The sequence below is a fragment of the Ips typographus genome, linkage group LG11 (genome assembly GCF_016097725.1).
Source record: "Ips typographus isolate SLU linkage group LG11, UJ_Ityp_2.0, whole genome shotgun sequence".
NCBI classification, from domain to species: Eukaryota; Metazoa; Arthropoda; class Insecta; order Coleoptera; family Curculionidae; genus Ips; species Ips typographus.
In genome coordinates this window covers 8055449-8068376 of record NC_138432.1, presented here as the reverse complement: position 1 = coordinate 8068376, position 12928 = coordinate 8055449, and the positions used below count along the sequence as shown (strand labels likewise).

The 12928-nt window shown below is 35.2% G+C and overlaps 1 protein-coding gene across 5 annotated transcripts in view; it reads left to right on the top strand.

The window, feature by feature from the left end:
- Window positions 1-10074, top strand: part of Oct-TyrR (Octopamine-Tyramine receptor) — a 42224-nt gene extending 32150 nt beyond the window's left edge. For 3 of the 5 annotated variants that reach the window (XM_081988973.1, XM_081988971.1, XM_081988972.1), the window contains 4 exons: window positions 72-145; window positions 6590-7209; window positions 7726-8050; window positions 8107-10074. In XM_081988973.1, the coding sequence (XP_081845099.1) occupies window positions 6640-7209; window positions 7726-8050; window positions 8107-8561 (1350 nt within the window). In that variant the 5' untranslated portion in view covers window positions 72-145; window positions 6590-6639 and the 3' untranslated portion in view covers window positions 8562-10074. The remainder of the gene's footprint in view (window positions 1-71; window positions 146-6589; window positions 7210-7725; window positions 8051-8106) is intronic. The other 2 variants (XM_081988975.1, XM_081988974.1) reach the window with 1 other exon arrangement.
- The last annotated feature ends 2854 nt before the right edge of the window (window positions 10075-12928 follow it).

The window sequence follows — 12928 nt, the reverse complement described above, 5'->3', positions numbered from 1 at the left end:
TCAATCCACGATCCAAATAATATTTATGCATAGAAGCGCCCTCATTTTCAATTTTCTCTCGTTATTTGCAGACTCGTTTCAGCACCAGATGAGATGCCAGAGGCAAACAAGAAAATGTGCATTCTAATTTCGGCTAAAAAACAAGGTGAGTGCAATCACTTGTTCGTTCATTTTCGAATCCTTTTTACACCTGAAGTAATTAAATCCTTAGTTGTAGTTTTCAATACCTATCCTTCATGAAATCTCTAAATTTGGAGTAAACACTAGCAATTTTCCAGACAAATACCTATGCACTGAAACTTGCGTGAAGCTTGCAAACGTAATTAGTCTGGAAATCCACTTTAGCAGTAATAAATATAATTTAGTGCAGCCAAGAATGTGTCACCAGAAATCAACTAAGTGAATTTAAGTGTGTTACGGTTTAGGTTAATCAAATAATGTCTCTTGTTTACTTTAATGGGAAAGCTTATACAAACCAAACGATTTATTTGTGGGAAAACTATGCTCAAGTGTGCAAGAAATTCAATTTTATGTCTCTACAACTACTCTTTATGATAACAAAAGTTAGTTACAACCTTAATTGACTTTCACACTTATCCATTGGTTTTCCTTAGGTAAATGCTTCTGACAAAGATTAGGAACTCTTTGTTAAAAACATCAAGATCGTTTCCTTCTGTATACTTCATACAAATTTTCCACATTTCCTTTGTATTTATATAAAGTACGTCGAACTTGAAAACGTGCGACTATAACACGAATTCCTCCTGAGGATTACCAAAGCCTTATCGCAGTCTTTACACAATTTATTTTGCCTGCTACCATCGCTGGGTTTCCATGAATAATGAAAGAGGCCTAAGCAGATTATGTTTTATTTACTATTATGAACAAGGTGAAATACTTTTTGATGTTCTCTCCTTTTTTGGTCACAAATACTAGTACCGAAAAGACTAATAATTGAATTCTAACCAAATCTGTTCTTGTAGTTCGTTTTTCCTTTTTTCTCGAACCCCGAACTGTTAAACCCTACAAAATATAGTCGTCTAAATTGTTTTACATTTGTTAAAAGCCATATGAAATGTGTAATAAATTCATGGAATGGAATCAACACGGAAAACCGTATGTTTGGAATTTCCAAGTTCAAAGTAGCTATCGGTTAGCCACCCACCCTTAATAATTAAGTTCTAGTTTAAGTTGTTAGGAACAGTTCCTAAACTTACAGAAACAGTGACCAGTTTAAACTAGCCAGTTGGTAATACTGTACAGTCAGGGAGAGAAAATAAGCTCTGTTCAGTGACGTCTGACTGTTTTGATATCTACGATTAAACAAAAACCGAATAAAAATGCGTTTTATAACATGATAGTACCAGTTATTGCCAGTATGACGGTTCAATGTCAAGGTATTTTCAAGGACTGGGTCAAGAACTTCTAAATGCTACCAGAATGTCTTAGACCTTCCCATAACTGTTTTAAGTTGCCAGAGCCCTTTGGAACCATTTTTAAAGTTCTGTAGCCCTCTAAAGCCTACTGAGAACCGTTTTGAAAGTGCCTGAAGCCTCTACAAGTGTTTTAAACCTCCCTAGAATTGTTTTAACTTGCCAGAGGTCTCTAGAGCCATTTTGAAAGTTCCATAAACCTTTAAATGCTACTGAGCACTTCTTAAAAGTGCCAGAAGCCTCTATAAGTGTTTTAAACCTTCCTAGAATTGTTTTAAATTGCCAGAGGGCTCTAGAACCATTTTGAAAGTTCCATAAACCTTTAAATGCCACTGAGAACCTTCTTAAAAGTGCCAGAAGCCTCTACAAGTGTTTTAAACCTCCCTAGAATTGTTTTAAATTGCCAGAGGTCTCTAGAACTATTTTGAAAGTTCCATAAACCTTTAAATGCCACTTAGAACCTTTTTAAAAGTGCCAGAAGCCTCTATAAGTGTTTTAAACCTCCCTAGGATTGTTTTAAATTGTCAGAGATCTCTAGAATCATTTTGAAAGTTCCATAAGCCTTTAAATGCCACTGAGAACCTTCTTAAAAGTGCCAGAAGCCTCTACAAGTGTTTTAAACCTTCCTAGAATTGTTTTAAATTGCCAGAGGGCTCTAGAACCGTTTTGAAAGTTCCATAAACCTTTAAATGCCACTGAGAACCTTCTTAAAAGTGCCAGAAGCCTCTACAAGTGTTTTAAACCTCCCTAGAATTGTTTTAAATTGCCAGAGGTCTCTAGAACTATTTTGAAAGTTCCATAAACCTTTAAATGCCACTTAGAACCTTTTTAAAAGTGCCAGAAGCCTCTATAAGTGTTTTAAACCTCCCTAGAATTGTTTTAAATTGCCAGAGGTCTCTAGAACTATTTTGAAAGTTCCATAAACCTTTAAATGCCACTGAGAACCTTCTTAAAAGTGCCAGAAGCCTCTACAAGTGTTTTAAACCTTCCTAGAATTGTTTTAAATTGCCAGAGGGCTCTAGAACCGTTTTGAAAGTTCCATAAACCTTTAAATGCTACTGAGCACTTTCTTAAAAGTGCCAGAAGCCTCTATAAGTGTTTTAAACCTCCCTAGAATTGTTTTAAATTGCCAGAGGTCTCTAGAACTATTTTGAAAGTTCCATAAACCTTTAAATGCCACTTAGAACCTTTTTAAAAGTGCCAGAAGCCTCTATAAGTGTTTTAAACCTCCCTAGGATTGTTTTAAATTGTCAGAGATCTCTAGAATCATTTTGAAAGTTCCATAAGCCTTTAAATGCCACTGAGAACCTTCTTAAAAGTGCCAGAAGCCTCTACAAGTGTTTTAAACCTTTCTAGAATTGGTTCAAATAGCCAGAGGTCTCTAGAACCATTTTGAAAGTTCCATAAACCTTTAAATGCCACTTAGAACCTTCTTAAACGTGCCAGAAGCCTCTACAAGTGTTTTAAACCTTCCTAGAATTGTTTTAAATTGCCAGAGGGCTCTAGAACCATTTTGAAAGTTCCATAAACCTTTAAATGCCACTGAGAACCTTCTTAAAAGTGCCAGAAGCCTCTACAAGTGTTTTAAACCTCCCTAGAATTGTTTTAAATTGCCAGAGGTCTCTAGAACTATTTTGAAAGTTCCATAAACCTTTAAATGCCACTTAGAACCTTTTTAAAAGTGCCAGAAGCCTCTATAAGTGTTTTAAACCTCCCTAGGATTGTTTTAAATTGTCAGAGATCTCTAGAATCATTTTGAAAGTTCCATAAGCCTTTAAATGCCACTGAGAACCTTCTTAAAAGTGCCAGAAGCCTCTACAAGTGTTTTAAACCTTCCTAGAATTGTTTTAAATTGCCAGAGGGCTCTAGAACCGTTTTGAAAGTTCCATAAACCTTTAAATGCCACTGAGAACCTTCTTAAAAGTGCCAGAAGCCTCTACAAGTGTTTTAAACCTTCCTAGAATTGTTTTAAATTGCCAGAGGGCTCTAGAACCGTTTTGAAAGTTCCATAAACCTTTAAATGCTACTGAGAACTTTCTTAAAATTGCCAGAAGTCTCTATAAGTTTTAAATCTTCCTAGAATTGTTTTAAATTGCCAGAGGACTCTAGAACCATTTTGAAAGTTCCATAAACCTTTAAATGCCACTGAGAACCTTCTTAAAAGTGCCAGAAGCCTCTACAAGTGTTTTAAACCTCCCTAGAATTGTTTTAAATTGCCAGAGGTCTCTAGAACTATTTTGAAAGTTCCATAAACCTTTAAATGCCACTTAGAACCTTTTTAAAAGTGCCAGAAGCCTCTATAAGTGTTTTAAACCTCCCTAGGATTGTTTTAAATTGTCAGAGATCTCTAGAATCATTTTGAAAGTTCCATAAGCCTTTAAATGCCACTGAGAACCTTCTTAAAAGTGCCAGAAGCCTCTACAAGTGCTTTAAACCTTCCTAGAATTGTTTCAAATTGCCAGAGGTCTCTAGAACTATTTTGAAAGTTCCATAAACCTTTAAATGCCACTTAGAACCTTTTTAAAAGTGCCAGAAGCCTCTATAAGTGTTTTAAACCTCCGTAGGATTGTTTTAAATTGTCAGAGATCTCTAGAATCATTTTGAAAGTTCCATAAGCCTTTAAATGCCACTGAGAACCTTCTTAAAAGTGCCAGAAGCCTCTACAAGTGTTTTAAACCTCCCTAGAATTGTTTTAAATTGCCAGAGGTCTCTAGAACTATTTTGAAAGTTCCATAAACCTTTAAATGCCACTTAGAACCTTTTTAAAAGTGCCAGAAGCCTCTATAAGTGTTTTAAACCTCCGTAGGATTGTTTTAAATTGTCAGAGATCTCTAGAATCATTTTGAAAGTTCCATAAGCCTTTAAATGCCACTGAGAACCTTCTTAAAAGTGCCAGAAGCCTCTACAAGTGTTTTAAACCTCCCTAGAATTGTTTTAAATTGCCAGAGGTCTCTAGAACTATTTTGAAAGTTCCATAAACCTTTAAATGCCACTTAGAACCTTTTTAAAAGTGCCAGAAGCCTCTATAAGTGTTTTAAACCTCCCTAGGATTGTTTTAAATTGTCAGAGATCTCTAGAATCATTTTGAAAGTTCCATAAGCCTTTAAATGCCACTGAGAACTTTCTTAAAAGTGCCAGAAGCCTCTACAAGTGTTTTAAACCTTCCTAGAATTGTTTTAAATTGCCAGAGGGCTCTAGAACCGTTTTGAAAGTTCCATAAACCTTTAAATGCCACTGAGAACCTTCTTAAAAGTGCCAGAAGTCTCTATAAGTGTTTTAAACCTTCCTAGAATTGTTTTAAATTGCCAGAGGTCTTTAGAACCATTTTGAAAGTTCCATAAACCTTTAAATGCTACTGAGAACTTTCTTAAAATTGCCAGAAGTCTCTATAAGTGTTTTAAACCTTCCTAGAATTGTTTCAAATTATGAGAGTCCTTTGAGAGTTTCATAGACTTCTAAAAGCTACTGAGAACCTTCTTAAAAGTGCCAGAAGAATGGTAAGTTTGGAGTCATGAACTAAGTAATGTTTAATTTGCAATTATTCTATTAAACATGACAACTGAAAACAATAGGCTTGCTGAAATTACACACACCCCAACATGCCCTTAATGGCCTTTTAATTTTCAAACCCACCAGAGCCCTAATTCTACATTATGTTAGTACAAATATTGTATAGGCTTGGAAGTATAAAGTTACTAATTAAAACCTCGAATTCCAAGCATGAAAACCCCAATTCTATCTTGTTATGGAGTTTCGGTTTTCTTCAAGTCGACTGAGTTTGTGTATTCAGTATTAATTCTTAATTAATCTGGCTGCTGATATTCAAACTCTCTTAAGTGTTTCATGGAGCACGCAGATTTACAGTCGAATATTTACTGACTGTCAAATTTAAAAAATTTGATAATTTGCTACCAGATTTTTTTTTTATTGGTGTAGTTTGAAAAACGTGAGCCAATAACACCAGATGACACTATGTTTGCCCGAATTGAGTCACCAAAAAGGAAACCCCAAGAATATAGACTTTATCAAAGCTATAAAACACACTGTCAGGCCTGGTAGTAGACCTCACATCAGGAATAATAAAAGAAATCGTGGATTTTATGGTGAGGGTATATTTGTTCTGTTTTTTTATTGAACAGAAAGTGTTGAAAATGTAATTTTAAGCAACTTTCTAGGCAAACAACATCTTGGATTTCCCCATCTTGAATTAGCTTTTAAAAGAATCAACTTGGAGTTGATTTCACACTATTTTCCTGAACTGCGGTGTTGAGTTTCCACTTTTTTGCGGGCTTGATTACTGGAATTAATTAACGGGAAACTAAAAACGAGAGGATTTGAAGTTACTTTTCAAGCTGCGCTCCTCAAACGCGTTTTGTTTATAACCCAACTTTTCGGTTCAGGGTCAGAAATCATATTTTAACGACAGCACAGTTTGATATATACGGATGAATTATTTTCTGTTGGAATAAAAAAAGCGAGAAAACCAACGGAGCTCATATTTAATTCAAGCCAACCGTCCCAAGATAAATTCTGTTTTTAATAAAATTGTCTTTTTTGTGGGTTTTTTTTAATAAAAATTGCAGTTGACTAATGACCAAACTTGTCAAGTTTTAAAGAAGTGGCAGTCGTATTTCTATCAGTTATGTAGAATATTAAAATGCAGATTAATTAAAGGTCTTGAAATTTGCATTTTTTTAAATAAGAACGTATACTTACCCTTGAGTTATGGGAGTAATTTACGTGTTGTAGTAATAATATTTATTACGTTATTTCATGTGTTCAAGTTCACCTAATACTACTTATTGCACTTTTATATACAGGTGTGGTAAATCCAAAACCGACCATAGGAAAACCGTGTAACGGACAGAGAAACGTACATTATTGCATGCGCGGGACTAAGATAGACAACGAAAAAAATATCAAGTAAGCCATATTTTCAGCGCGCTGTTGCCAAACGCCAAGTGTCACTGGCGTGGGCGTGTATTGGCGTTTGGCAACAGCGCGCTGAAAATATGGCCTACTTGATATTTTTGTCGTTTTCTGTCTTAGTCCCGCGCATGCAATAATGTACGTTTCTCTGTCCGTTACACGGTTTTCCTATGGTCGGTTTTGGTTTTACCACACCTGTATAAATTAAATAATCATATTTTTTTCAGATTATGCTGGTATTGGAGGCTTACCCCTAGCACTAACCCAAAGATGAAAAATGGGCGATAACCACAACATATCCTGTGAACCAGAGTACGGCAACCATTCGACCGTTTTCGGTGTGATCGACACGCCAGAATGGGAGGCGGTACTGATCATCATCGCTTTGGGTTTCATCATTCTGCTCACCATCATCGGGAACGTCCTGGTGATTCTGAGCGTGTTCACCTACAAACCTTTGCGAATAGTGCAAAACTTTTTCATAGTGTCGTTGGCTGTGGCCGATCTGACTGTCGCCATTTTGGTGTTGCCACTAAATGTGGTGTACTCGGTGATCGGACAGTGGATATTCGGTATTCATTTATGCAAAATGTGGCTGACGTCGGACGTTTTGTGTTGTACCGCGTCCATTTTGAATTTGTGCGCCATCGCTTTGGATCGGTTTTGGGCCATTACAGATCCAATTAATTATGCTCAAAAGAGAACTTTGAAGAGGGTGCTGGTGATGATTGCTGCTGTATGGATTTTGTCGTTGTTGATCTCTTCACCGCCTCTGATTGGTTGGAATGATTGGCCCGATGCTGAGGTGTTCTTGGAGAAGAAAGTTTGCAGACTGTCCTCGAGAAAAGTAAGTGGAAATTTTAAATTACAAAAGTATCAAAGCTTGAGGCACTCGTTCCATATTTAAACGCAAACAAAGCAGCATCACAGCCCTCATCTAAACACTCGAATACTAAATGAAAAGATGGGGGGGTTTCAAGACCCTCCGCCCATGAATAATGGATAATCATCCTGCGGTCGGCAAAGCGAATGCTAATACGAAAATTATTACCGATTTTCGGTTTAAATGACTTTTTCAATGCCACCGATATTCTGTTTTACTTCGTCCATTCTTCGGCGACGTCGTACAATTTTCCGAAACGCCGGGGATAAATTACGCCGCAATAGGATTCGCATTTGAATTTCAAATCCTCGCCACCGCAACTATTCATGCTTGCGGCTGTTTATGTGGCTATGCGAACAAATATTTGCTCAATTTTCTCAACATCGAGTCGTTTAACATCTTTCGCAGATTTACTCTCAAATCAATCACACAAAATGAAAAACTTCAAACTTTTCTAATACGATAACAATTTTCTTCTAGGGTTACGTGATTTATTCATCATCCGGATCATTCTACATCCCTCTAGTCATCATGGCCATTGTTTACATACAAATCTTCATAGCGACAAGACGAAGACTAAGAGAACGGGCCAAAGCGTCAAAAATTAACGCTATCTCAAAAAACCAACCGAAAAAGAAGGATTTCGACAAAGACAGCGTGAGCAGTGGTGAAACCAACCATAACGAGCATCAGAGCGAGTTTAGTTTCAGGAAGAAAAAGAAGAAGAAAGGCAAAGATGACAATACTGAAGAGAAAGGCCAGTTGAAACCTATATTGGTACATGAAGATTCGGTTACAGATGCTGGTAAGTTTTTGAAAGTTACTCAAAATATAAGAGTTTAATGAGGTTATTTGTTGCAGGTGAAAACTCTTCTAACTCCCAAAAAAATGGTGAAAACCTCAAAGAAATTCAAACTCACAACGACAAAAACTCCACCCCGTGCACTGCGGTCACAGTGATCAACTCCAAGAGCAAGAACCCTGGATCCAAGGTGGTGGTGATCGAGGCCCCGAAGAAAATGGGCGGCATTTACCAGTTTATCGAGGAAAAACAACGAATCAGCTTATCGAAGGAGAGAAGGGCCGCCCGCACTTTGGGCATCATAATGGGAGTGTTTGTGGTGTGTTGGTTGCCCTTTTTCCTCATGTACGTCATAGTGCCCTTTTGCGAATCCTGTTGCCCTTCTAGGAGACTGATCAACTTTATTACGTGGTTGGGCTATATCAATTCCGTACTAAACCCGATTATTTACACGATATTTAATATGGACTTTAGGCGAGCTTTTAGAAAATTATTGGGTGTACCTGGAAATTAATTTTGTACTTAAAATTGTCGAAAGACTAAACAGTGATACGGGTATCAAGTTGCAATGGAAATTAATTTAAATTACAGGGTGATTCAGGTTTTAATATACAAGGTTTAACCACGTTCAAAAATAATTCCAGTTTGCTCTATATGCTACATATCGCAGAAATGCGTCTTTCAGGAAATACAGGGTGTTGGTTTTATATAAAAAAATGAAGGTTGCCAATGCCAACGTTGCAGAAAGTGCATTGAAGTCGAAAGACACCATTTTGAACAATTATTATAATTTTTTATCAAATGTTTAGTTTTTTGTTGCTTACAATTAGTTTATTGCCTCGGTAAGTTCGAATTAAATGAGAAAACTCAAAAACGGTCGGAAGAAAAATTTTCAAAACCCTTTTTCCTTCAGAATTAAACGGAAAATGAAAAACCAATTTTATTTTTATAAAAAGCAGTGACGTACCTTGTTTTTTCTTAAAAATTATCAAGTGACTTATTAATATGCACGCTACTGGTGGAGATAATAACAATTTTTTAATTGGCGCATAATTGGCTATTTTTGTTTATGAAAACCACAAATTTAAGGCGTTTTGAAAAAAAAAATGAATTTTATGTTTTTTTTATAAAACCTGTATTTCCTGAAAAACGCATTAACTGGAATTATTTTTGAACATGGTTAAAATTTGTGTATTAAAACCTGAATCACTTTGTATACCACTAAAATCACTCTAGTTTTGCTTAACTATCCCCTTGTATAATACAGAGTATGTAAATTTCAGTTAATTTCCTTAGACCATAAATTAATTAAACTTTTCTTAATTCTAATTAAAGTCTGCTGATGTCTAGTTAAGCAAAACACATAACTTTAACTTAGAAAACATCGTTTTTGTTCAAACTTTGTAACAATGAACTTTCCTGCTTTTGTCTAGGTATAAACGAATGATCTATGCGAAAAGTTTCCGTAAAACTACAGTTTGGAAAAGTGTTTGTTGTTGACGTAATGCAATTTTTTTGGGAGTTGAAACTAATGGGACTTTTCTAAAAATTTGACTTGACGCATTAAGGATGATAGATAATACTCCGTTACTGATTCAACGGTTTTGAATGAAAATCCGCTTGCAACGTCGCATGAAAAAAGTTATAGACTGATTTGTACATAAATTGTTGTGAAAACATGTAAATACAGAACGTAGATAAATTTATGAATGTTGAAAATAAGCTTCTATGTATACACGTTAAGCAAATTTGCCGGGGAAAAGTTGAGCCCTATTTCCAAGGCAAATTTGTATTTTTTAGTTTGAAGGATATTTGCAACGTTAAATTGCAAAAATGCTTCAAATTGTTTAAGTGTCTAACAGTAAATTTTGTAATTTAATTTAAATTATACGTATTAAGTGGTAGATAATTGTTTGATTATTAAATCAAAAGAAGTTTTCCATTGGCCTACAATAGGTAGTTCTAATCTGTATTATTGAGGAACACGTGTATCTAAGTACAAAAATAAATAAATGTTTAACTGTTTACTTGCGTGTTTAATTTTTGCTTTATAAATTTGGTGAGTTACTCCTATTTCCTAACAGCTCGTTAAAACAGTGACCATCAGAGCTAATTGGAGAATACCCCAAAACAAGTATTACATTTCAACAATTAGGAGCCTGTTCTAACGACTCGAGGGTTGTTTTGTGCCAGTTATGCTATAATTGTTGAAGGATATTTGAAACACACAATTTCTGTGGACAATAGTTGAATTGAATGTAGAAAAATAACTGTGATTTGCTAGCTTAACAAATCAAAAATATCGGATTAGTTGGATTTGTGTGATTTAAACTTGAGTGGTGGTTTGGAATTACAAATACTATTTAATCTCCTTATTTATTTGTAATCCCAAGGAATGTTTTTAAAGGCAATCCGTTATAGATAGCTAAGTGAATTTTGATCATACCAAAACCGCACTAAAAATAAAACAAAAATATGCAATTTTTCGTTGACGTTGAATCTCAGATCGGTTACAAAAGCAAAGCTTCGCTTCCCCGATAACATATTGCAGTTTATGGAGGGAAAACAGGAACCTTATTAAAAATTACTGGAAAACTTGAGCTACCAGCATGCTTGCAGCAACTTTAATAGGGGCATATCTCTCGTTTAGGCATTATAAGTATCGATTTGTCTTTCTGCTGTTAATGAGGTTCCTGGTAAGGAACTTGAAGTCGTTTATAAAACCTCTTTTGTCGCAGAAAGGTGGGTTGCAGTGTTTTTAACTCATTTTTCAGGCAGGCAACAGCAGGAATTCTTAACTGTAACTGCGTTTCAGGCACTTTGTGCATATTTCAAAAAGTCCGGAATTAAGTTATTACGTCGTGTAATATATTGGGTTGTTTCATTTAAATTCTTCGCACAACTGACGACAAAGGCGATGGTCTGGATTAAACTTGACTTGAAAAAATGTCATACTCCAGACTTAGAATATTATTAACTAAGAATACGTGATTACGATTTCAAGTGTAAGGAATTTAGTTATGCTTCTGTAGCTCGATGTTTCCTTATCAGATTTCCTGTCTAGTTTCTGGATTACCAACACCTGCCGGTCATATTCACAGACCGAAACAATGTTAGATAAGTTAGCTTGCATTCTAAGCAGATTCGGGATTAATGTTAATATTATGACTTAATCGCTAAATTGATAAGACTCAAGTTTAAGCAAATTAGTTTAGAGACCTTTAACACTGTCATTCAGCTAATTGATTGCTTCAAACCGATATTATCATACTAGAGACTCAATAAGTTTATCCTGAATTCTTCCATCAATTAAGCAGCGTTTCGACTTGAAAGCCGCACAATTCCCTGACCGGGAGTAATATTTCTCCCCGGAAAGACTGGATGTTGGCAACATTTCAGACGGTCCAATAGCCTCATTGAAATTTATTATTTGTGAAGCCAGCCAAACCGGAAACCGCATCATTTCTCGCTTTATTGCACTCCCTTCAATGTCCTCACATTCTCGGGCTTAACCCCACCACGAATTGTGTTTGAATAAAAATTCAACAAGTCTAGGCAGATGAGTGGTTATGTTTTTCTATGACTGTTTAATAATATGCTTATTACTCACTAGTTTTGAATTAACATTACTAGGACACCACCAATATATAGCAAAAATCAAAGTAAAATAGAGTGACGTAACAGTAACGTTGGTAAACGTTTGCATTTTCATTTATCAAATTTTAAAATATTTATCTTCCTGTGGCGCCCGTGTTATTCCTAAACCTTGATTTTTACATTCTATTACATTATTATGTCATATTTTGACAGATGACATTTGGCCGTTAGTTACAGCTCTGTCTTTTGTTTTGTTCTAAAACTGGAAAATGTGTAAGGGAGTACAAAACAACGAAACTTCTGTGAAAAGTAACGAAATCAGTCTGACTTTGCATCAGAGCATTTTTGACATTTGATTGTGTGTTTCTGATTTAATTTTCAGTCAAAAATTTCTTCCATAAAACTGTAAAACCACAACACACTCTTATAATCCAGTATAAACAGTAGAAAACGTATTTTGTAGCTTTTTGAGTGGAATTTTGACAGTTATGACTAGAGTCCGGATTTCTAGAAATTTTTCTTTTTGTAATTAATAAAAGCAACGAACCTTTGACATCTAATATGAACGATTTATGCAAAAACGCGTCATTTGACAGATTTTGTTGATTTTTCTTCGTTTTGTGCTTATTTACTGTTATTTTTGTATGGTTTAACTAGTTTTTTACAAGACAAGGTTTTCAAGTTTTTATAAATAAACTAAACTAATAACTGCTTTGACAAAAAATTGCTATATTGAGATATTGAAGGATTCTGAACGGCAAAAATACGTTACAAAATGTATAAGTATCAATTTACAAATTTAAACTGACTAAAAAATTTCCAAATGCTCCTAAAGTGATCTAAAAAGGTTTTAAAACACTACAGAAACTCCAAAACAGTCTAGAAGCTTCCAAAAGCTTTTAAAACACTCTAAAGGCTTCCAAATAATCTTCAACTAGTCTAGAAGCTCTCAAAAAATGTCAAAGCAGTGTAAAAGCTTCCGTATGTTTCTAAAGCAGTTTAAAAGCTTCCAAAAGTTTAAATTCACATGTTTTAAAAGAAGTCCAGAACCTTCAATGCTCCTAAAGTAGTCTAAAAAGATTTCAAAACACTACAGAAACTCCAAAATGCTTCTAAAGCAGTCGGAAGTCTTTCAAAATAGTCTAGAAGCTTCCAAAACATTTAGAACAGTTTAAAAGATTCCAAACCCTTTTCAACTAGTCTAGAAGCTCCCAGAAGATATTAAAGCAGTTTAGAAGCTTCCAAAAAAATTTATGAACCGTGTAAGAGATTCCAAATGCCTCC